Source organism: Crocodylus porosus, unplaced genomic scaffold (genome assembly GCF_001723895.1).
Source record: "Crocodylus porosus isolate Cpor-Errol unplaced genomic scaffold, CroPor_comp1, whole genome shotgun sequence".
Taxonomy (NCBI): Eukaryota; Metazoa; Chordata; order Crocodylia; family Crocodylidae; genus Crocodylus; species Crocodylus porosus.
This window is the reverse complement of record NW_017728914.1, coordinates 20,145,463-20,168,174: the sequence shown is the minus strand read 5'-3', so window position 1 is coordinate 20,168,174 and position 22,712 is coordinate 20,145,463. Positions and strand designations below refer to the sequence as shown.

General features: G+C 46.8%; 1 protein-coding gene across 5 annotated transcripts in view; it reads right to left on the bottom strand.

The window, feature by feature from the left end:
• Positions 1-618: 618 nt before the first annotated feature.
• Positions 619-22,712, bottom strand: part of SH3PXD2B (SH3 and PX domains 2B) — a 124,092-nt gene continuing 101,998 nt past the window's right edge. For 2 of the 5 annotated variants that reach the window (XM_019534947.1, XM_019534949.1), the window contains 7 exons: positions 17,605-17,736; positions 15,847-15,951; positions 12,901-13,018; positions 10,298-10,524; positions 9,790-9,839; positions 8,609-8,734; positions 619-5,717 (listed from right to left, as the gene is read on the bottom strand). In XM_019534947.1, the coding sequence (XP_019390492.1) occupies positions 4,194-5,717; positions 8,609-8,734; positions 9,790-9,839; positions 10,298-10,524; positions 12,901-13,018; positions 15,847-15,951; positions 17,605-17,736 (2,282 nt within the window). In that variant the 3' untranslated portion in view covers positions 619-4,193. Of the gene's footprint in view, positions 5,718-8,608; positions 8,735-9,789; positions 9,840-10,297; positions 10,525-12,900; positions 13,019-15,846; positions 15,952-17,604; positions 17,737-20,389; positions 20,837-22,712 lie in introns of those variants that run through there. The other 3 variants (XM_019534948.1, XM_019534950.1, XM_019534951.1) reach the window with 2 other exon arrangements.

The window sequence follows — 22,712 nt, the reverse complement described above, 5'->3', positions numbered from 1 at the left end:
TGTGTAATTCAAATTCAAATATTCAGGACATGGTGCTCTCTGGGTGGGATATGTTGCAATGCACTTGTGATCCCACCCGTGTCACCCCATACCTTGTCAGTATTAGGTCACATTACATCAAACTCTATAGGGAGCAATAGAAACCTCTGACTTACCATCCTTCCTAGAATCTGTTGTGCCTTCTCTTTCCTTTCCCATATCTGAGCATCTTTTTCCCTGCTGCCTCAAGGGCCTTTGCTTATTCTCCCTCTTCTGTAGTGCTATCTATTCATGATGGGCTATGAGAACCAAGAGAAATGTCAATGGGTCACTTCATCTTCATTTCTCAGGAGTCTCACCCAGCACAGGGTCAAGAACTTACCTATTGTCCCTACCTGTTGTATCTTTGCCTTACACAGTGATGGGCTTGTACAGAACTCAGCACAAGGGTACCTGACTCAAGCTCACAGGTGCTACTGCAATACCAATAATCATGGGCGAAACAATATTTTCCTGCATGGGTATTTCTTGTTCTTCTTATGAAAACAAACCATTGAGAAGTTTTGGTCTTGCAGCACCAGGACACAGTTTTCCATGACAGCCTGCTCATTAGCAGCACAGACACACACCAGGCACAGACCTGTTCACAAATCTGCTTGAAACCAGTCAAGCAACTTTTATTTAAAAAAACAAAACAAAAAACAAAACCAAAAATAATCAACCCTATAATGGCAAAAGTAAAGCTATGGCATTTACATAGGCTACATCTACTTTCCTCAGACACCCCCACCCGCAATAATGCAGAGATGTATACGTGTTTACATAGTATAAAGAGACAAACAGGCTTCTATAGTTCACAAAGGAGTGAAGTGCAGTTGAGAGGCCTCCAGCCTGCCTGTGATACACTGCGTTGAAGAACTGCAAAGCTGAGGGTCAGGATACAGGAGACATGCTGGTCTTCACCCACACAGGGAATGCCAGTCTCTGAGTTGCATAGTAAGGAGAATTACATGGCAAGCAGGTACTCTGCAGCAGAGGGGGGCATCTAATTATATGAAGGTACCTGGGATTTGCATGTAGAATGATGTTCAGTCCTTCTCTGGTGCCTTTCAGTTTTGAATCTCAAAGTGCTTTCATGAACATTAGCTAACCGAGCAATCCCCCAGCGAGGTAGGTCGGTAAAATTAACCTCATTTTACAGATGGGTAAACTGAGGCACAGACATGTGACACATCCTGCCCTGGAGCACAGGGCTTCAGGAACAAAGTCAGGGAGCCAGCACAGGCACTCCTGCACTCAAGCACTGGATCACACTCTCTGGGTCTGAGGATCTATGTTGCGGATAGTAGATGAAAGAGTGGGGCATCATGTAGAAGAGTACAGTATTTGGGGAATGTGACTCAAGCTCTTCCTTACTGGGATTACTTTTGATACTGGAATCCCTTTCCATTTCAAATATGTAAACCAGAAGAAAGTGGCAGGGACATTACATGGTTATTTCTGATCTTTAAGTCTGAGAGCAGTGCATAGTGTTCTGACCCAACAAAGTCACCTGATATACAGCAGGTGCTGGTAAGCACTGTGACACCTTTGTGTAACTATGGGCTGATGCTGCAGCTTTGAGTTGCAGCCAAATACAATATGTGTATCCTACAATATGAACCATTAACACTTGGGCATTAACAGCACCAGCATTTAGTCTGGGAGGGAAAAAGAAGAGAACCTTATTTTAGCATGGGAGCAACAGAAATGGCACTGTTCTATTTGAGCAAGACAAAGATCAATGAGGTCTAAGAGTGACAGAGAGAGATGAAATACCTCAGGACTAAAATGCCACACAATAAACAGAGAATAAGATGGCACTGCCACAGGGAAAGTGTACACAGTTTATATCAATCTTTGGTTAAAACATATACCAAAAGCAACCTGGGCTGGGGAGGAGGGATGGGCTAGGGAGGGAGGGCAGACAATACTGTCTGGCTCTGTTTGGGAAAAAAAAAGACTGATAGACAGGCCCATAATCAGCCATGTCCCTACTGACACAGAGTTTTAACTGAGCAATGGTGCAAAGAGACAAGGCTGCTCTGTTAAACTGTCACTTCATTCTGTAGGGCACACACAACTGTATCACAAATACCATGAGCAGCCTTGTTTATTGACTATATATAAGTTAGGGTTACTGCATCTCAGCAGAGCAATGAGATTATTAATTACTACATTGCCCATAAATTCCAATTATGAAAAAAACAATAAAATAATAGCCAGGGACAAAGCTGTTCTCCCTATGCTTCTGCTCTATAAACTAAGAGTTAGAATCTTCTGTTAACCTTTAAAAGGGAATATTGGATGAACAGGGGTGGAGCCAGTTCAATTAATAGGAAGGAAGGAAGGAAAACAACTTCAGTGATTGACTCCCTTGGCCCCCTATTAGAGGAAATGCTACACTAAGTTCAACAATAGAAATTATACATCTCTGAAGTCAGATCTGCAGCTAGGTGCAATTAGTACAGGGTGGGGAAAACTTGGACCTAAAGTTTTCCCCAATGGAAAACCTTTAGTGGGGTTTAAAACTCTTATATGATAGGGAAAGCAAAGTCTGGATTCCACAATTACAATAGTATAAAAAGAAAGGAAACAACATGAAGGAGTTGTGGCCAACTGGATGTAACCAGCTTTCCTGGGAGTAACAATATTGAGAGCAAGTGGAATTATAATACTGTGAGCAAGGGGTAGCAGGTTGGACAGCAAGCATGAAAAAAACCCAGACTTTATTTGACTTAAAGCCTCCAAGCACACTGACTTATGCACGAAAATGAATATTAAGTACATACTTAGAAAACAGTGGGAAATACAGATGAGGAATAGGAAGACCAGCCATTTCAGAGGGAGTTTAACAGGCTTTTATGGTTAGAGAGAGATTTTTCTGTAATGGGACACAAGGCATCAAAACAAGGCACTGCCCTCCCTCACTTCACCCCCTCCCCCAACAAAGTAAAGCAGAACAAGGGTGAACAGAAGGATGATTTAACTTGAGGAGACATAGCACCACTTGAGCACTAGAAGAGCCCAATATACCCTATAACCATTCACCTTGAAAGGCAAACCCATACTCTGGACTGCACTAGACATACCAGCGCCCACTGTGGCATAACTACCTTCTTGTAGCTGCCTGCCAGCTCTGGGGAGATGGAGCAACATGGGTGAAGGGCCTGACTTCTGTAGCCATCTATAAAGCAGAGGTGTAGTCACTATGGGGGAGGGCAAGCATCTTCCCAGCACCCTTTTCTTCCCAGGGCTCATGGGGTTGTTCAAGTCCTTATTTCTGATCCCCCTGGGTAACATGGCTCATTGCTCCCACCACCTACTGTAGTGAAATTAATTCCACAGCTTGTCCAAAATACTGCCACGTACAAGTCTCTTCAGCACAGAGGGGATCTCCCATCCCATTAGCATACATTAAAAAAACCTGAATGATGTTTAAATTAACACCTGTCATTAAAGAAAAAACAAGGGGCTAAAGAACTGTGTTTCATGGCACAAACAAGGGGGGAAGAAGGCACAAACCTGAACTCTTGCAAAATATATGATCACAAGAAACACTCTGCAGATGTGTGCACACAGATGTGTGCACACACAGCAGTCTTACAGGATTTGATGCTGAAGGATGATATCCCTGGTTTTCCATGACTTGTGTGTATGGCTGCACTAGGCAATATGATGCATGACACCTAACCATGGCCCTGAGCCACCAGGAAAAGCAACTCCTTTTGCCATTCCAAATTTCCTTTGGGCACGTGGGGCTGGCTGTATTTCTTTACCTGCCTAGAAGCTGGATTTCCTCTGGTCTACCTGTATTCTCAACAAAAGGTCTGTAATCTTCCTAGTATGGGGGAAAAGCTGTATTTGCTGACATAGAACCAAAAACTTGCTGTGAAACAACTTCACGTACCTATCTACAAGGGCTGGGCTGCCCCAAATGGACAATGGAAGGGAGTATTTCCTGGGGGAGGGGGAAGAAGACAGAACAGGAATGGAGGCCTAGCTGTATTATGTCAAGCTGCTTCTTGAGTTCAGCCTCAGGAATGGCACAAATTGGAATGTATAGTATCCCAAATATTTTGTAAGCCAGAATTATGGAAAACTATAAATTAATAAGCTAATTAAATACTCGGGTGAAAGAATGGGAACCTCCAACTGTGTAAACAGAGGGCAGACTATGGCTTCTTTCTTAGATAATTGGAAGGAATCCAGCCTTCCCAACAAGGCCCCCCAGTTAGGACTTTGCAAAACCACCAGCCACTGCTGTTCTTCTCACGAACTTCAAATAAAGTCCCTTCTTTAAAGCTGTTAGTTTCCTCATCTCCTTCAAAATCTGCCACTGCCACATAGAGGGCTTCTTTGGAGAGATCTGGATTGGGGAAGGGAGCAGCTGTCCTCTCCTTAGCTTCTCCTCTCTCCATCTGCCTGGGTGTTACCTTTGGGCCTAAGTTGCTTTTCACTTTGGCTTCATCTTGGCCCAAAGCAGGCAGGAATGGTTTAGCTTTTGGTGGGACCAGCATAGGCCTGCCAGGCACTGGGGCAGCTCTGAGGTCAGGCACTTCCCTCTGAGGGGCTTTCAGGTCTGAAGGAGAGCCGCTGGAGCAAGGTGTTGCTTTCTTTGGAGGAGGTGGCCTCCTGGGTGGTACCACTGGCCGCTGAGGTGGTGGCTCCCTGACAATGGGGAAGCCATTCTTTGGCTCACTGTCAGTCATCTTTGCTGGGCCAAAGGGAGCTTTTGGTGGAGCCTCCTTTGGGACCTGGCTTTCCTGTTTGGGCAGGGGCCTGTTCTCGGCACTCGGCTGTTCCTGAGGCCAGCCAGGAGCATCTGCTGGGAGTGCGTTGTTACTGAAGGAATTTTCACTAGCCCCGGGGTCCTGCTCTGAGGACCGCTCTTGGCACTTTGCAGGTCTAAGCTTACTTCTTAGACTGCAAATGTCCAGTTTATCATCTACTGGAGGCAGGTCTGTTCTTGGGGCTGGAGCTGGTTTGGGCCTGACCTGAGGTCTAGATTTCAAAAAAGGATTCTGGATAGTTGGCTCAGGCTTGTCCTCCAAGGGCTCAGCTTTGGGCTTGGCTGGTTTGATGATGGGTCGCAGGTTTGGCTTCTTCACTTCCTTGGCTGACACCTTGTGCCCGCATTCCAGACCCATTTCATTTTTCAGCTGGAACAATTTGCCTTTTTCTGTTTTCAGCTCTGGTTTCTTGCTGTCCCTGGGGGCAGGTGTCTGCTTTGGAGGCATCATTGGCAAAATCATGCCCGGGGGCTTGGGTGGAGGCCTCTGTCTTTCCATGAACTCACCTTCAGATTTAATGATGGACTCTTTCCTGGGTGGGAGGCTGGGCTTCTCTTCTATATCCTGATCAGGGATCTCTTCATACCCAGAGGCTACAGCTAAATCCCCACTTTCCAGGGAGTCCTTCCCCTTCCAGTCTTTGGCCCATTTTGTTCCACAGTCCATGCCATTCGGTGGTGCCTCAGGCAGAGGTCTGCATGGCCCAGTGGCTTCTTCACTGGCACTGTCTTCCACAGTGACATCACCAAGTCGGAGCTGGACCATCTCATTAGGTAATGGTGCCAGGAAGTTAGGTCTAGATGCATTGCTAGTTTTCTTGTATTTGTCAATGAACGTAGCTGGGGCCCAACCTTCTTTTTCATCAATCTGAATGTACCACCAGCCACTCAGGTTCTTTTCAATCACCTTCAAAAAGAAACAAAAACAGATTAGAAATCTATGAACCACCCCTTTAAGTTTAACAACTGCCTGCGATGGAGTAGGGGATTAAAAAAAGATAGGCAGGAGATGAGTGCTTAACATCTTTGCATAAAGGAGTCCTTTGATAATACCCCCTGTTCAAGCACCTTGTTCAAGTTTGTGGATGACACTAAGATGTGGGGAGAAGTGGGCATGTTAGAAGGGAGGGACAGGCTACAGCTAGATCTGGACAGGTTATGGGGGTGGGCAGATGAGAATAGGATGAGTTTCAGTACTGACAAGCGCAAGTAAGGAAGGGAGGGAAGAACCAGCACCATACCTACAGGCTGGGGAACTCCCTTCTCATCAGTGCAGAGGCAGAAAAAGATCTTGGAGTCATTACTGATTCCAAGATGGACTTGGGCCGCCAATGTGAGGATGCGGTCAGTAGGGCCAACTGCACCTTGTCATGCATCCACAGATGCATCATGAGGAGGGTCCAAGTAGGTGATCCTCCCCCTCTATGTGGCATTGGTCGGGCTGCAGTTGGAGTACTGCGTCCAGTTCTGGGTGCTGGACTTCAGGAAGGATGTGGACAGCAAAGAGGGTCCAAAGGAGGGCCACTCACATGATCAGGGCGCAGCAAGGCAGGCCCTACGAGGAGAAGCTACAGGACCTGAACCTGTTCAGCCTTCACAAGAGAAGGTTGAGAGGGGACTTGGTGGCTATCTATAAACTGGCCAAGGGGGACCAGCAGGGAACGGGGGAGACCCTGTTCACCTGAGCACTACCAGGAATAACTAGGAATAACAGCCGTAAGTTGACTGAGAGTAGATTCAGGCTAGACATCAGGAAGTGCTACTTCACAGTCAGGGCGGCTAGGATCTGGAACCAACTTCCAAGGGAAGTGATGCTCACTCCTACCCTTGGGGTCTTCAAAAGGAGGCTAGATAATCACCTAGCCGGGGTCATTTGACCCCAGCATCCTTTCCTATCCAGGGCAGCGGGTTGGACTTGATGATCTGCTCAGGTCCCTTCTGACCCTACCAGCTACGAAACTATAGCATGTTATCATCAGTCAACCTTAGAGGAGGTCAATATCATTACAACTGTTTTCACAGAACATAAGACAGATATGACTGCAAAGAACCTCATGAGGTCTTCTGGGTCAGCTCCACGCTCAAGGTGGGAACATCCATGTTTTAACCAAGTATTTGTATAACCTTCTCTCAGATGGAGATTCCACAGCCTTTTTAGGGAACCCCATTTTTCAAATGGGGAAACCAAGGCATCAGGAGGGGAAGAAACTTGGCCAAGGCCACGCAGCAGGCCAGATATAGACCCCAGGTCTCCCAGGCCATTTTTACATGCGTTCTGGGGTGATGGTCAGGGCACTTGAACTAGAGTCACTCCAAGAGCTGCTCTAATTAAAGCACTGGCAGTGTCTCATGTACTGGCACCCCCTCACTCCAAAATGGCAGCAGAAGTGCTTTAACTAAAGCTCATTTGACGGTGATACATGAGACAATGGAGGCTGCTGGAGGCACGATAATTAGCACTCTCCAGCGGACTCGATTAATTGCAGTGCATAGAAGCAGCTTCCCCGCATGCCTACAGGCACTCTCAAGTCTGAATTCGTTGCTCCAGGTCACTCTGCTGACCCTCTGCAAGATCAGTATTGAAAGCCTGATATGATTACAGACGAAGTGTGGTGGTTTGTTACTAATGGTTGTTGGGCCACATCAGAAACACACATTGCACAATTGGGCAGGATAGGCATGGTAAGAGCAGGGCTCCTGCACACCAGGGCTGAGTGTCATTCAAAAAAGTAAACATGGAATGGCAAGAAGCACTGAGCTGAGTGGGGAGAAACCCAGGAGTGGTGCAACAGAACATGTTGCAGGTCAGGATACCACAGCATTGGAAGCTACCCATTACACCTATCCCTGGCTGATTCTGGCCTTGGTGACTCAGACTTTTCTAACTTCCTCATTTTCATGTGCGCTAAACTGGCAGTTTTCAAAGGGAAACAAAATAAAATCTTAGGCATGCCTATTATATGGGGGACAGTCTGCTAGGTTCAGCATCACACTTCAGACTGGAAGCAGCAGACAAAGACAATCTGGATCCTTGTAAGACTAGAGCACAAGCAGCATTTGCAACTGACCACAGGGTGTCACTGCTGGGCCATTCAGCTAGGACACCTTCCGGGGAGTTGAAAGGTGTTGATAGTTAAGACTGTGGCCCTGTGCACTGGAAAGGGTTTGCTGGCATTGCTGGGCACGGCTTACTTAAATCAGCGTTGTGTACTTTTGACAGGGCAGCTTAGACAACTTCCCTGAAATAAATGAAGTACATGGGCATAAGTGTTTGCTTGCTGGTAACAGAGAGCTTCTGCCAGCATAGCTGTGGCATTTGGGGGTGGGGAATAGCATTTGGAAGCTCCAAGATGACACAGTTATACTGACAAAACTAAGCATAGATCAGAACAGAAGGCCAATAGAGCATCTCAGGGTCAGAGACTTCAGAGGTTCATGAGCATGTGCAGGAGTTCTTCTCTGTAATGGACCTTCCTGGTGCCTTTGTGGTAACTGGGCACTTATACTGGTTTAGAGCCCTCACAGATAGGTATATATTAATTCCTACCAGGATTCAGCCTACCCCACCTCTGTTCAAAGCACATCCCTGCTTGGGAATGGACTCCATGTCTACATACTAAACCCAAGGCCAACAGGAGTTGGGAGTCATATAATATGAAGGCTATGGTGACTGGACCCAGCCATGGAAAAATTCAGTAAAGGCAAATCAGAAGGTGGCCTCAAACCCACCCACACTGAGTTGAGTGGGTGATGTGGTGGAGGAAATGCAAGGAGTCAAGGATGACAAAGCAGTCTTACCTCCACTTTCATTCCTGCCTGGAAGCTGATGCCATCAGGGATGGTGGTCTGGAAGTCAGCAATGGTGTAATATTCCTCTTCCACTTGGGGAGGGACAGGAGGTTTAGGCAGGTTCAAACCACGGGGCTGTTGTAATAAAAAACAGTCAGCCAACTTATTTGTTACACTTGTATAAATGGCTCATATTGCCTGGCTATTCAGAGAGACACCGGCCAGCGGAGAGCTCAGTAATATCCACAATGACGCAGCCGCTAAACTGATTTTCAGGCTGAATGCAAAACCACACAGATTCCTTTCAACGGCATATTCTGCAGAACCACTAACCTAGGAAAATGGAACAGGCAAAAGATTTTGTTTATATCCAATCATCTCCTAACCCAGGAGTGTCCAACTTCAGAGTGGTGGAGGGCTGAATGTCACAGGGGCTGCATGGGATCCCAGGGGCCCCCAACATGACAGCTCCCTTACTGCTAGTAGTATGAGCCTTCTCTCTCTGCTACACAAGCAGTGTGAGCTTCACCTCCACAGCCATCGTCACTATGCAGGTAAAGCCCCTCCATCACTGCCACATGAGCCACCCCCCCACTGCCACCACATGAGACACACTCCCCTTCTGCCACCATTGCATAGGCGGAGCCCATCACACTGTTGCTGAGACAGCAGCACAAGCCCTGTCTGAGTTCTCCCACTGTCATTGCCTCATGGACAGCAAGCTCACCGGACCTCCTACCGTGCTGTCCTGCCACAGGGACTCCAGTCACTGCTGTCACAACAGCAGGAGCCACAGGGCTGGGCACAGCTGGACAAGAATCTATAGGCTGCAAGTTAATTCCTTGTGGGCTGCAGGCAGACCTCAGGGAACCAACTGGACAGATCCACCCTAAGCTTAAAAATCCACTAGGATTGGCTTGGAAATCAAATGCAACTAGTGACTGTTGTGGCAGCAGGGAAGCCTTGCCATGCACTCAGTCCTCTGCACCCCAGAGAGCTGCCACGCATGGGCAGCTGCTAGGCAAGGACCTGAGGGCACCAGAGCCACTCTGGCACCCTTTTCCCATTCAGTCTGCCACAAACACTTTGCTTGCTTTATCCAGAACCAAGGAGGCATAAGTGGCTCCAGCAGCCATTGTAGAGATGGTAGTGATGGCATGCTGGAAGCCCAGGTGCAGCTGGATGCTTACTATAGTAAGATCTCGGCGAGGAGGGGGTCTCTGCCTCATCTTTGGAGACTCTGTAGAGAAAGAATGGCATAGAGCATTGAGGTTCAAACTGCATTATCAAGGCATATAACAGGGCATATAACAGAGGGAAACAGCAGCAACCTCCACATCTAGACCCTGCTTATCATCCTTCCCTTCCAGCAGGACTGGACTGCCTTCCAGCTCATCACTTCCCCTAAAGCTATATAACCCACAGAGGTGTCTGGTCTGCTGGGTAACTATGGGAACTTAACATCTTCCCAGCTCACCCTATCTCTTATGGCAAGCTAAGCCGGGGAGCACAAGAAGGTCTCTTCATGTTGGGGGACAGGAGGCTGGGCTGCATGCTAATGAACTTGCCTTCCCCTGAACAAATCTATATTCATACCCTGTTCCAGGGACTAACTTGCAGGTACGACCCAGAGGCCCCCACCCACATCTGTGCAATCCCAAACCCCCAATATCTGGCATTTTTCCACTGGCTACTTACTGCGTCGGATGTCAGCATTTGGTTGCAAGCGGCCATCAAACCTCACATCTCTCTGGTTGTTGGGGCCATCCTTCTCTCGGCCTGCTGAGTTCTGCTGACGGGAAATGCCATCCAGATCCAGAGCTGAGGAGTGTGTGGAAGAGCCTGAACCCAGTTTTTGTGTAAACATCTCCCCACTTCCCTTCTTCAGGTATGATGCAGGGGCCCAGCCCTCTTGACCCTGATACCTGTAACAAGAAGAACAGCTGCCCATTGTGTCATGGTCTTGCCTGCCAAATACTCTGATGGTGGCACTTTTCCCACTACCTTAAGCTCTGACTGGTCTGTGCTAACCAAATTGAACTAAATGAGCACTTGGATGGGGTAGTGGGGGAGTCAGGGAGCCTGAGGGAACCATGAAGCCTCCTCCTTCTTGCCAGAACACCAAAGGCCCACTGCTGATCAAGGCCCACTGCCCTCAGGCTGGGCGGGTGCTTGTGTGAAATGCCCTTATTTGCTTTCAGTCTGTTTTCCAGGGACATGATGCCCATATTGCAGACAGCTCCAGTAAGGACCAACTTCACTCCCTGGTGTCAAGCCTCCACCCAAAAGCCCTGGACCAGGTGGGCTATGTGCTCTTATCTCCTCTCTCACCCTCAGAAATGGAATGGGGCCAGAACTGAAACATGCTGCCAGGACAGCGCAGGGAAAAGTGAACAGCCGCTGCTGCCCATTCTGTACCTGCTCCTTGGATGGAAAACAGGCATTCAGCTGCTCAGCTGTCAGGCTGGCTTCTTTCCTGCTCTAAAAATTCACACAAAGTTTAATAGAGAACCCAACCTCGCGCTGTGATTGAAAAACCACATCCACACAGCGCCTCTGCCATATAAAAGGGTCTCATGCCAATGTCCGGAAAACACTTTCTGCATTGTGGGGGTGAAGTCATTGGGTTCAAATGGCACCAGCTGCTCTGCTTGTAATTGGCTCCGGTATTTTATGGCAGCTTCTCTCGATTTAAAAAGTCAATGGCCTTTTTTTCTGGCCTGGCTGCTGCCAATACCACAGGTTCAGTGCAAGGTTAAGAAAATCAAGGCGTGACACCCATCCTGCTCTGTTCACGCCCTTCGCTAATGCACTGTCCAAGACTAAACAAGCCTCAGCCCAAGATACTTGGAGTTTTCTGGCTTGCGGAGTGCATGAAACATTGCAGGTCTGGCCAGATGGCAACACATCCCAACAGAAGCTTTGTAACACAGTCTGATAACCCAGCCTGCCTAGGTAATGTTCACATGATGGACTGTCACCAGCATGCAGTTATTTTTCAACACAATGGAGAAGGGAGTAACATTAGACACAAGGAAAACATGGCTCACCCCTGATGAGGCTGTGTTTTAACTATGCACCTTGGACTTCAACTGACCTTTTGGAAGGGAGACTGTGATTTGGTTCACAGTGGCTGAATCAAATGAAAAACCACAACAAAACAATTGAGTTTCAGGCCAATGAGGAAAAAAAAATGGTTTTGGTTTTCCCACTAGAAATGCAAATGCACCAAGGAAACTCATTTCTTGCCTCAGATAAAATGTTCACTTTTCCCTGAAATGATATTTTGGGGAATTTTATTTAAAAATATTAGCTAAACTTAGTCTCACTTGAAAACATATAAATAAAACATTTTGACATTCCTGATTTTTTTACCGTTTTTTTTTTTCTTCCAAGCAGGATGCGTTTGCCAAAATTGACCTAAATTTGTAAATAGTTTCACTCACCTTGAAATCCCATTTTTGGCAGATAAATTATTTGTCACAAAACAATGCACCTGTATCTATCCCTAAGGGCCCCTCTACACATGCAGATAAAGGCACAACAGAATCTAAAGTGCAATCCACACAATTGCATCTTCTGCCATGCCACACATGCATGACAGGAAGCATGATTTTGTGGACTGTGCAATAGATCCCACTGTGCCTTATTGTCCGTACAAGCTCCTGCAGCTAGAAGCCCTCCCAGCTGATGGGGCTCCCAGTCACAGGGGCACACCATGTGCTTCCACAGCTGGGAGCCCCCATTACCTGATCTGGGCTTCCAGCCACAGGGATCATCAGCTGCAATCTGTGTGGGTTGCCCCTGTGGCTGGGAGTCTTGTCAGCTGATGACTCTCCAAGCCTCAGGGGCCGGTAACTAGGCTCAGCTAGGAACTTCCAGGCTCAGAGGTGTGCATGAATGCCCTGCCACAGCTGGGAGCTGTGATCTGCTGAGAAGGTTCCCAGCCATAAGGGCCCCTGACTACATCTTCAATTAATGGCAAGATAGGAAGCAGCTACAAAGTAATTACACATATTTTGTGGAATAACTTTCTAGCTTATTCCTCTTTTAATCACACCATGAACTGATTGAAGAAGTGGCTGTGTGACCACTTGAATCGTGATTAACTGATTAATCACACTTTAAGTGTACTATGTAGGTTGAGCATAACACACCTAGCTGAACTTGAGAATGCTGCTGTACAAGATTAAGGAAAGCCCTATCAAAAATGATTGTGCTCAATATGGTTCCAATTCTGGTCTCTACTTTGCACAAACACTGCCAACAGTACAGGGGAGCAGCAGAAAAGCAAAAAGTACCTTATTTTCCACCAACCCTCCAGGTTTTTCTGGATCACCTCCACCACGGCCCCTCTGTCTAGGTTCATTTCATCCTGGTCTCTAGCAGTGTACGGGTAAATGACTGTGTATTTCTCTTCTGTTGAACAGAAAGCACAGTTTAAAAAAGGACCATCTTGGAAAAAACAACACATTAAAACAGCAACTACATACCCATGCTATGAAAAGTGTGGCTCCTGTTTTATATATGTGTACTCACACACGCACACACACAGAATGGCCTGTAAAATGCATTTCAAAATGCCACTAGATTTGTTCTCAGCTACTGTACACTAGTTCACCAACGCAACGTGCAGGGCCATACAGTCTGCATGATCAAGCTAGGCCAGGCAAAGTTGAAGTAGCCCTTTAAATGGTTCCCTTCCTGTCCCTCATAACTGTGTCCTCTGTCATTTCCAAAGCCCCAAGAATATGCCCCCCCCAAACCCTTCTATTACAGCCACTTCTACACAAGCTGGAATGGACACAACCCCTTTCAGAAACTCAATTCTCTTCCAGCCCATCTAATGCCAGAAGATTGTTCTTGTGGGTGTCATTCAATCCTCCTATCTCTTATGTTAACCCAGTCATGCTGTACCATGGTGTAGGTCTAACCATACTTTGCAGGACTAGTAGGGGATTCCTAGGTCAACAGGTCCAATCCCCTGATTTGCTATCACAGCAAATCATGTCCTGCATACCCATTTACAACAACTGATCAAGCTTCATGTCAAAATGTATTAGCCTTTTTATCCCCACTACTCCCATGGGAGGGCTGATCCAGAATCTTACTGCTCCAATGGCTAGAAACCTTATTCTAATTTCCAGCCTATCCTTATTCAACTGAATCCCATTTGTTCCTGTGTCAACCATGTCCCTTATCTTAAATTATTTTCTTCCTTTTGTGGTGTTTATCCTGGACTGGTGTTTCTACCCCTTCTCAGCCTTCATTGTACTCAGCTAATCAAGCCAACCTCTCCCAAGTCTCCTCCTGTAAGACAAGCTCTGCATTCCCTTGATCAACTCAGCAGTCCTCCTCTGCACCTGTTCCAGTTTGTATTTATCCCCTTGTAACATGGGTGACTAGAACTCCCATGGTTCAGGTACTGGGGAAAACCATCACGATAATTTATAAACATAAGAAAAACACATTGTCATGCATGGATTCAAATCACCTTACAAAGGCAGGTTTGCACTAATCACCCCATTCAATACAAGGAAATAGCTGAGCAAGGGCCCATTTGTCCAAGGTCTTAGAATGAGGCTGTGGCAGAGGCAGGAACAGATTTCCCATGCTGGCATCCTATTCTCTGGAAGGAATGAGGGGACACGGAAATGGAAGCCCCTCTCAAAAGGAAAGAAGCAATTTTCTAGCCAGAGCCACTCTGCAAACAGAACTGTCAGATCCTCTCTGTTCATTCCTCTCCCCCACCCTGGCCCTCTTCTTTAGAAAAGCAAACTTATGTCAATGGCTCACAGCTTGTGCTCAGTCACTGCTGGAGGAAGATGCAGAGAAAAATCAGTCTTGGCCACATTCAGAGATATTAAGCATTATATCGTCCTGCCCCGGAGTTTCTCTACTCTGTATTCCTGGAGAAGAACTGCCCACTGGAGAGTTGGAAGTTTCTCTTCCATGCGACTCTCCAAGCACTCCATGCCACGAGTTGAGACCAAGACATGTACTGTCACACCCAGTAGCTCCAAGCTGATTTTCACTTCTCAACCCCAGCTGAAGTGCCAAGAACAAGTTCTGCAGCCGAGTGCACAAGTTCCAACCCAACCAAATGCTACAGTTGTGAGTAGTTATATCTGCAAGAGTCCAAGGAGTAGAAGCCTCAGTTTCCAGACTCAGAGCTAAATGGAGTAGCTAGCAGAGGGAAGGGTCACAGAGATGAGCACTGCCATTGCAGCCAGTCAGGGCAGCAATACATGCATTCACATGTACACACACACACCCCTTGGAGTGCACAAGGCTAGCACAGAGTTCACCACATGCAAGGCATGCAAATAACACAGGCTGCAGCACATGCACACAGAGAGGCTCCAAGCACAGAACAAAGGCAGCAGAAGTCTCTGCAGCATTGACCTTGACCCCATCCACTGGTGTACAAATCCCCAAGAGTCCGACGGCGGCCAACATGCCTTGGCAGAGACCAGTATCTCCATGGGACTGGGAGAAGCGTGTTGGGGAAGCAGGAGAGGCACAAAAGGGGATATAAGGAGGCAACAATAAGACCTGACCACAGGAGATTCTGTAAGAAGGCAGGGATTTGACAGTTTATACTCACCTGGAATTCAGATCCTCCCCACCAAGCCCTCCCTTCCTTAGGCTGCAGGGCAGAGCTAATTAGGATGCTTATTTAGGCATAGTGTTCTTGGTCACCCTGTTCCTACATGAGTGTAGGCTGTGTGGTATGGAGGATTCAACAAAACATGGAGGGTACTATCATAAATAAAGTCTGTGCCCATGTTAACCTGACCATGTGGCTCCATGCTCCTTGCTCCTGCCTGCCTCACAGGATGCTAATGGGATGGCTATAACTTCATGTGAAATGAAGTGGGGCAAGGGCAAATGTCTTGGTGTTCCTACCAGCACTACAGAACAGGGTTCCTCTAAGCTGAATGACTGGGTGTTTTGTGGAGGTGGCCCCTCAACCCCTTTGGGGGAAGAGGAACAAGACCACCCAATCAATCCCGGTATTTGACTGCTCTAATGGTGGCTAAAGCATTAGAGCAACTAGCTGCAGTGCACATGCCAACCAATGCTGGGAGGCCAGGGAGCTTAAGGCCTTGCTAAATGACTTGATCCAAGATCACTTGTGTCCCTCCTTGGACTCCATCCTGCAAAGTGTGAAAGGTAAGTGATCCAAGGTGCTCCATGTGGAGGGTAGACTGGCTACATTAGCTTTTTTCAAACCAATCTCTTACCTTCTTCAGGCTGCATAGAGAATTCATCCTGGACTCCATCCTGAGCTTCCAGGCACGTAGCTGGGACCCAACCTTGCTCATCAGATGTGCTCACAAACCACCAGCCTGAAAACAAGCAACAGACACTTTATCTGGGGACATCCATTTGGAAAACACACTCAGTTGCCAGCTGAGAGCTCTATTCTCCCCAGTCAGGCTTACCACATCCCTGCCTTGCTCCGTACACAGAAGTCTGGGATGCAGGAAAGTGAGTCAATGCCAAACTGACTTCACAGCAAGCCAACAAATAGCTGCCCAAAAGGGGAACGTAGGAAACAGCAACTGTTTCAATGGCATTTACGGTTTAAAAGGGAAACCAGTCAGGGTCTTAAAAGACCAGTTCTCTCGCTGGTGTCACTAAAAGCAGCAAAGATTCTAGGAAGTGAATGAACTTTAACATCTCATTTACTTTTCTTTTTTATATTATCTGCTGTTCTCTGCACTTCCCTCAGTTTGGTCAGCAAGGCCTGTCTAATTAGTAGATATGAATGAACTCTCTGCAAATCAATAAGTGCTGCACTGGCTCCAGCTGTGTTTTTGCCCTCTGCACATTTGTGGAAACATTGAATTTTAAAGACAATTTTTGGAAAGTAAATTCAGAGCTGAAACAGGATTTTTTTTCTACTGGAAACCTAACAAGTCAATTAGAGATCATAAATGATGCTGTGTGACCTCGTATGACCAATCACAATGAACCAACCATGAGCTCTTTGTTGAGAGAATCAGCTAGAGACTAAACTTTAGTATCATAAAGCTTAACTGGTGAATCACTTAATAAGACCAATTAACTTGAATAAAAAAGACACTGAGCTGTAGTGTAGGTACAATTTTCTTAACAGAAAAGTAGGACTGAAATGTAATAAATTGTTTCCTACTGATTTTTTGGTTGACACTGCTATTCCCAGTCATTGGATACAAGGTCAGTTATACATTTTAGTTGTCCACAAGTAGACACTAGCAAAATTAATCTTCTTGGGTTTGAGTTATCTTAATATTAAAACCTAAGGCAAAGGCTATTATTATCAGATTGTTTTAAATACAATTGCTACTGTAAGCTGCTCTGAGCCTTTGTTAGGAAAGCAGGCACACAATAAATAAAGAATCTTTTAAACAAATCCCAGTAGCTGGGTTTAAATTACTTGACACGATTCCTTCAGAGTACTCACCTGCATCTTTGTGCAAGCAAGTGGTTCTATTCATTTCAGCAGGGCTCCCCTATCTTTCGTTACTCTCTTGGGGTTCACTCTTTTTTATACCCAGCTGAGGCCATGAACATGGTACCAAATGTGGGCTGGCTCTTGTCATAAGGCGCATGAACCAAGATTTTAAAAAGCAGAACCCTAAAGAGTTAGGTTCTTAAATCCACCTTTAGGTTTCTTAGGAAGTGGGGTGATTCTCAGAAATGCTGAGCAAGCACAACTCCAGCTGAGCCTCCCCAGTGCCCAGCACTTTTGAAAATCAAACTCTTTACTTAGCAGCCAAAATTTTGGTCCTGCCCATAAGAATGCCTGAAACCCCCAGCTGTTTTCACACAGGCCAGCCGACTGCCTTCAGGATGAGGACATAGCCCAGGATACCTCAAGGCTGTTCACTTAAGTTCTTTTAATTCCATGATGACAGTAGGAGATTGTCAGGCATTTTGCTCACTAGAGATGGGGGGAATACAAAAGCTCTGTCAGATCATGTGTTTGGGTCCACAGACAGCTAGGTTCTCCTCACCTGATTCATTTTTCTCAATGATATCCACCATCTGGCCCACGCACAGGCTGATCTCAGAGCTCTCCTGTTTCTGGTAATCTGCAACCACCACATATTGCTCCAGGACCAGATCTACAGATGCAAAGTCACCACCTGAACATGGGGAACAAGACACAATCCATGCACCCCATCACCACCAGGCCATACCACTGAGCTGCTGCTCTCTGGCTACTGCCAGCCTGCAGAAAGCTACATGAGCCAGGTGCCCTTTGGAGCCCGTTGTGAAAGAGGTGAGTCAGAAACATGGTCAGAGTGAAGAGGAGGAGAAAATGAGCAGCCAGGTGAGATCAGTGCAGCCAGGTGAGGCCTCTTCACTTGCTACCCATCTGTGCCCTGGAGCTACATAAGCATTGCCACCACTACTGAAGCAAACTATTAGCATCATCACAGAGGGATGGACTGGAACACGGGCTCCTGTGAACTGAGAAGCAGGCGAACCTTAGTTCAAACTACTCTGAAGCACAGTAAAGCTTAAGATGACAAGGATATGTAACATCTGGTTATCTTCTCACTGCTGCCATTTTTCTAGTTCCAGACAGAAATGCCCAAATTCCCCAGCCGAGGCTGTTCTGATACAACAGCCTGCCTGGTTCTGAACACCTGAAAGCTTGGATGTATCCCTAAACAGCCCAACTTTCAAAAGTGCCCTCAGCAAGTAAGACCTCTCTCAAAATGGGCTTCCAAACCCATAGGCCATTTTTGAAATTCTTGGCCCAGGGGCCCAATCACTACAGCTTGATGAGCACCCACTGGACAAAAATGGGACCTCCCACTGTGGCATGGGTGATTGACTGTATCGCAGGGTCTGTCTCTTACCCGTGACACTCCCTCTTCAAGATCACTGTCTTGAAGAGACCCTCAAATCCCTCTTCAAGATCACTGTCTGCTTAGGTCTCCTCACAGCTACCTCTGCCTACAGTAGATCTGACAAAAATATTTTGTGTCCGTGTGTGTGGATGGATGGTATAGACCATATACCATCTACAGTGATTGAATAATATAGTCTTTCAACTCCCTGACAGTCCGTATACACATACGCACACACATATACATGGACAGTGCAAGGAAAGCAGTCCCTTGACAAAGGCAAACAAAGAGAAAATGCTCCCTTCTCTTGCCTTGCCTTGCTTATCCCATGCAGGTCCTTGGCAACTGCTTCCCCCTGGTCCTGCCATGCTTTTAAGAGTCTCTCCTTTACAACCATACCCAGTCAGCCCTCCATGCCAGGCATCAGATCCACTCCTGGAAGGCTTTCTAGATGCCATGAGCACCTAAGGACAGGGACCTCATTGTCCCCTGTGCTTGTAAAGTGCTGTGGTGCTCACAGTGATCTGAGCCTCAGCACACTTCACCTCTCCGCAGCAGACGGGGAAAACTCAGTCAAGTAATTTGTCTAGAGAGAACAAGGCCTGCCTGACTACACACACCCTGCACATCATTAGACAACATAACCTACTGCCTGCAGCAGATATTGGGTCTCTGTTGTCATCTTTCCTGGCCCTTGGCTGTGACCACATGGAGATACACCTCCTGAGGGCTGCAAGGCTCTGAGCTGGCATTTCCACAGGATGCAGCTTGAGAAATCCAGGGATCAAAAATACCCTGAGAAATCAGCTGGCCTTGCAGTTTAGCACATGCCTGCTCCCTCATGCTCCAAAACAACTTCCTGCCCTGCTGCAAACAGGACAAATATGGACACAATAAGGAGAAAGCAAAATGCTGACTAAAGCAAGAGAGGGACTAGCAGCCACAAAACGAGATCCTGAGACACCCAAGAAGAATTCAAACCAAAACATCCTGCTTCCCCCTGCTGTCCCACAAAGCCAGCGCAAAAAAAAGTTTTGCTCCTGCTCAGATTAGTCTTGGCCTCTAGGCGGCAATGCAAACCAAGCTGAGCGGAAGATGTGCCTGGAACCCATCTAGGAAAGGGGAGGCGAGGGGATTGTAACTGGAATTGTAAGGGACAGCAGGTTTGATCGATTTTTCGCGGTTTTTCATTTATTAAAGTGCTCTGGATCCACTCCCTTCACCTAGTATTTGTTACCAGTGCAGTTCTCCTTCCGAGGGACCAAGGTTTAATGCAAACCAGTTACTTAAAGCGCTGTTTCCAAACCATATGTTTATCTTGTGCATTAATAACATTCCAGCAAATCTACCCCCCCAGCAGCTCAGCTGTTTGCCTGCATGTTGTTTATTATAAGGAGCGAAACACTGGGGTTAAGGGGGCTGAAAAAAACAGGAGCTGGAAACTCTCACATTCTTGGCTGAAGTACCAGACCCTTTGCAGCCTCAGGCACATCATTTCACCTCTCCCTGGCTCAGCTTCACCATTCTGTAAAATAAGGACAATGATCCCTCCCAGCTCTCTGGGGTGTGGTGAGGATTAAATAATGTTTATCACATGCTCTGGAAATGGAAAAGTGTTAATTACTGCAGCTGGAGTGCTGCACAGAACTTGCCCGACATTTAGGATGAGCCTGCTGGGGCTTTGTATATGTACCAGTACTTGTTCTCAAGCCTCAGGTCAAAAAGCCTTCTAGAGGCATGAACCCATCTGCCCCAGCCCTCTTGCTACTTCAATAAAGTGTTTCTGACCTGGATAAGATGTTCATTTCTAAATCTCAGAAGGCTGCAAACACCTACTAGGGAAAAGGAATCATGTAGGAAGTGTAAATCCTAATTAGGAGAACAGGGCTAAAGTGCAACAAGGAAAAATTCAGGCTGGATGACAGAGAAAGGTTCATACCTGTGACATCAGGTAGAAGAATAATCTCTCCAGGGAAATGAGAACAGCCCCATTACTTGAGAGGCCTGGAGGGTACCCTACAGGGAGAACACATGTAGGAAACAACCCTGGTGGCCAAAGGAAGGGGGAGGGATGGAGGTGAACTAGATTTAACAGATCTTTACCCTCCCAAATATCTGGGATGCTCTGGTCTCCAGGCAAGAAATTCTTCTGTGCCAGGGCCTCGGTGTCCGAAGCAACTGCTGTAGTATAAGTTTAAATAAAAATGCATTTTAGGGTAGCCTTATTTGAAGGAACAAAAGGCAATTTTCCACATGTCATACTAAAAACAGCTCTCCACAGTGCTCCATATGACCAGGGCAGAGCAGAAGTTCAGTTACCACTAATTAGAGCTTCCACTGAATCAAAAAAAGGAGGTAGTCACTACAGAAAGTTAAAAATAATTCTCCCCCCACCCCCAAAATGAACAGACCATGTTGAGCTCTGGACCCATCACCTCCCCTGCCCCAACTGCTCCTTTGTAAGGTTCTAGCCTAGAATGAACAGAGGATTTATTTAGCCAGCGAGGACGTATGCAATGGCTACAGGAAGGGAGAAGAGCTCTCTTTCCAGCTTCTCCAGATATAATTACACCTGTTACAATGGGACTATTTGAAGTATTATGAGGCAATTCTAAATCCTCCAACATACCTATTAAATCAGCAATAGAAAGCAGTAAACAGTGCCAGGAGGAAGACGTGGGAGTTAATTCTAGGAGCTCCTTCTCTTGATGTAATTATCCTAACCACAAAACTATAAGGTTGAGTTAACAATAAAGCATCCTATTCATGGCTCAAAATAATGGTGCTGTGGTGGTATCATTTAAAGTAAGGGAGAAATATGTTGAGATGCATAGGACACATCAGGTAAGGTATTCGGCTCACAGGAGAACTGTATCACAGAACACTGAGATTTCCAGGATGCTCCGGGAACAGCATCCGGCAGATTTACTGCCACAGACATGCAGCTCAGACAGGTGGCTCTTCCTGGGTCAGCCAGACCTGATCCAAAGGGCAGCAAAATCTCTGGATCAGGCTCATAGCCCAGATGCCTAAAGATAAGCCAAAAGAATGAGTCATAATGTAATTTCTCTCAACTGTGCCAAGCAGAAACTCCTGTTTGTAGGACATTGCCTTCACCTACTTCATGGTCCCTGAATGTATATGCGGCCAAGGCACCAACCCAATGGAGTAAGTCCACTTTCGGAACAGGCCATGGCATTATTTTTGGTAAGAATAACAGGCCAACCTCAAAAGTTCACCGAAAAGCTTAAGCACTTACCCAAACTACTCTGACATGCCATGGAAACTTCACAATAAGAGGCCTGCTACAGGTATTACCTAGTCTACTCAGGGGGCTGAAGTGTCAACCAAGAACAGTATCTCTCATGGAGACCTGACATTTTTTTGTTTCCCCTGGGGAGGCAAATGTGAAATGAGAGAGAGAAAATGCTGTTTTCATAGATTCATACATGTCTGGGTTGGAAGGGACCTTAGCAGACCATTGAGTCTGACCCCCGGCCCTGGGCAGGAAAGAGCACTGGGGTCAGACAACCCCAGCCAGGTGTACGTCTAGCATCCTCTTAAAGACCCCCAGGGTAGAGGAGAGCACCACCTCCTTTGGAAGGCCATTCCAGATTTTGGCAACCCTTACTGTAAAGAAGTTCTTCCTGATGTCTAACCTGAATCTGTTCAGCATCATTTTGTGGCCGTTGTTTCTAGTTACTCCAACGGGTGCCCTGGTAAACAGAGCATCTCCTATTCCTTGCTGTCCTCCCCTGATGAATTTGTAGGCAGCCACAAGATCACCTCTCAGCCTCCTCTTGTGGAGGGCCCTAAATCTCTCCTCATAGGGTTTTGCCAGCAGGCCCCTAACCATGCAAGTGGCCCTCCTCTGAACCCTCTCGAGGTTGTCCACATCGCACTTGAAGTGCGGCACCCAAAACCAGACGCAGTACTCCATCTGCGGCCTGTCCAATATCACATGGGGGGAAGTATCACCTCGTTGGACCCGTTTGTCATGCACCTGCTAATGCATGATAAAGTGCAGTTAGCTTTACTGATCACCAGGGATCCGGGTTTTCTGTTTCCCATGGAAAAATGGAGAAAACCATGGATTCCCAGTTTTTATCAAAGAAAATGAGGATTTCTCTTTTTAGCAGAGAAATCCGCGGATTCTCTGCTTTTGCAAAGAGCTCTTGCAGGCTGGCACAGCTCGAGCCTGCAAGAGTCAATTTGCAACAAGGGCAGGAAAACCCCAGCCCTGGCCAAAGGGGGAGGAAGAG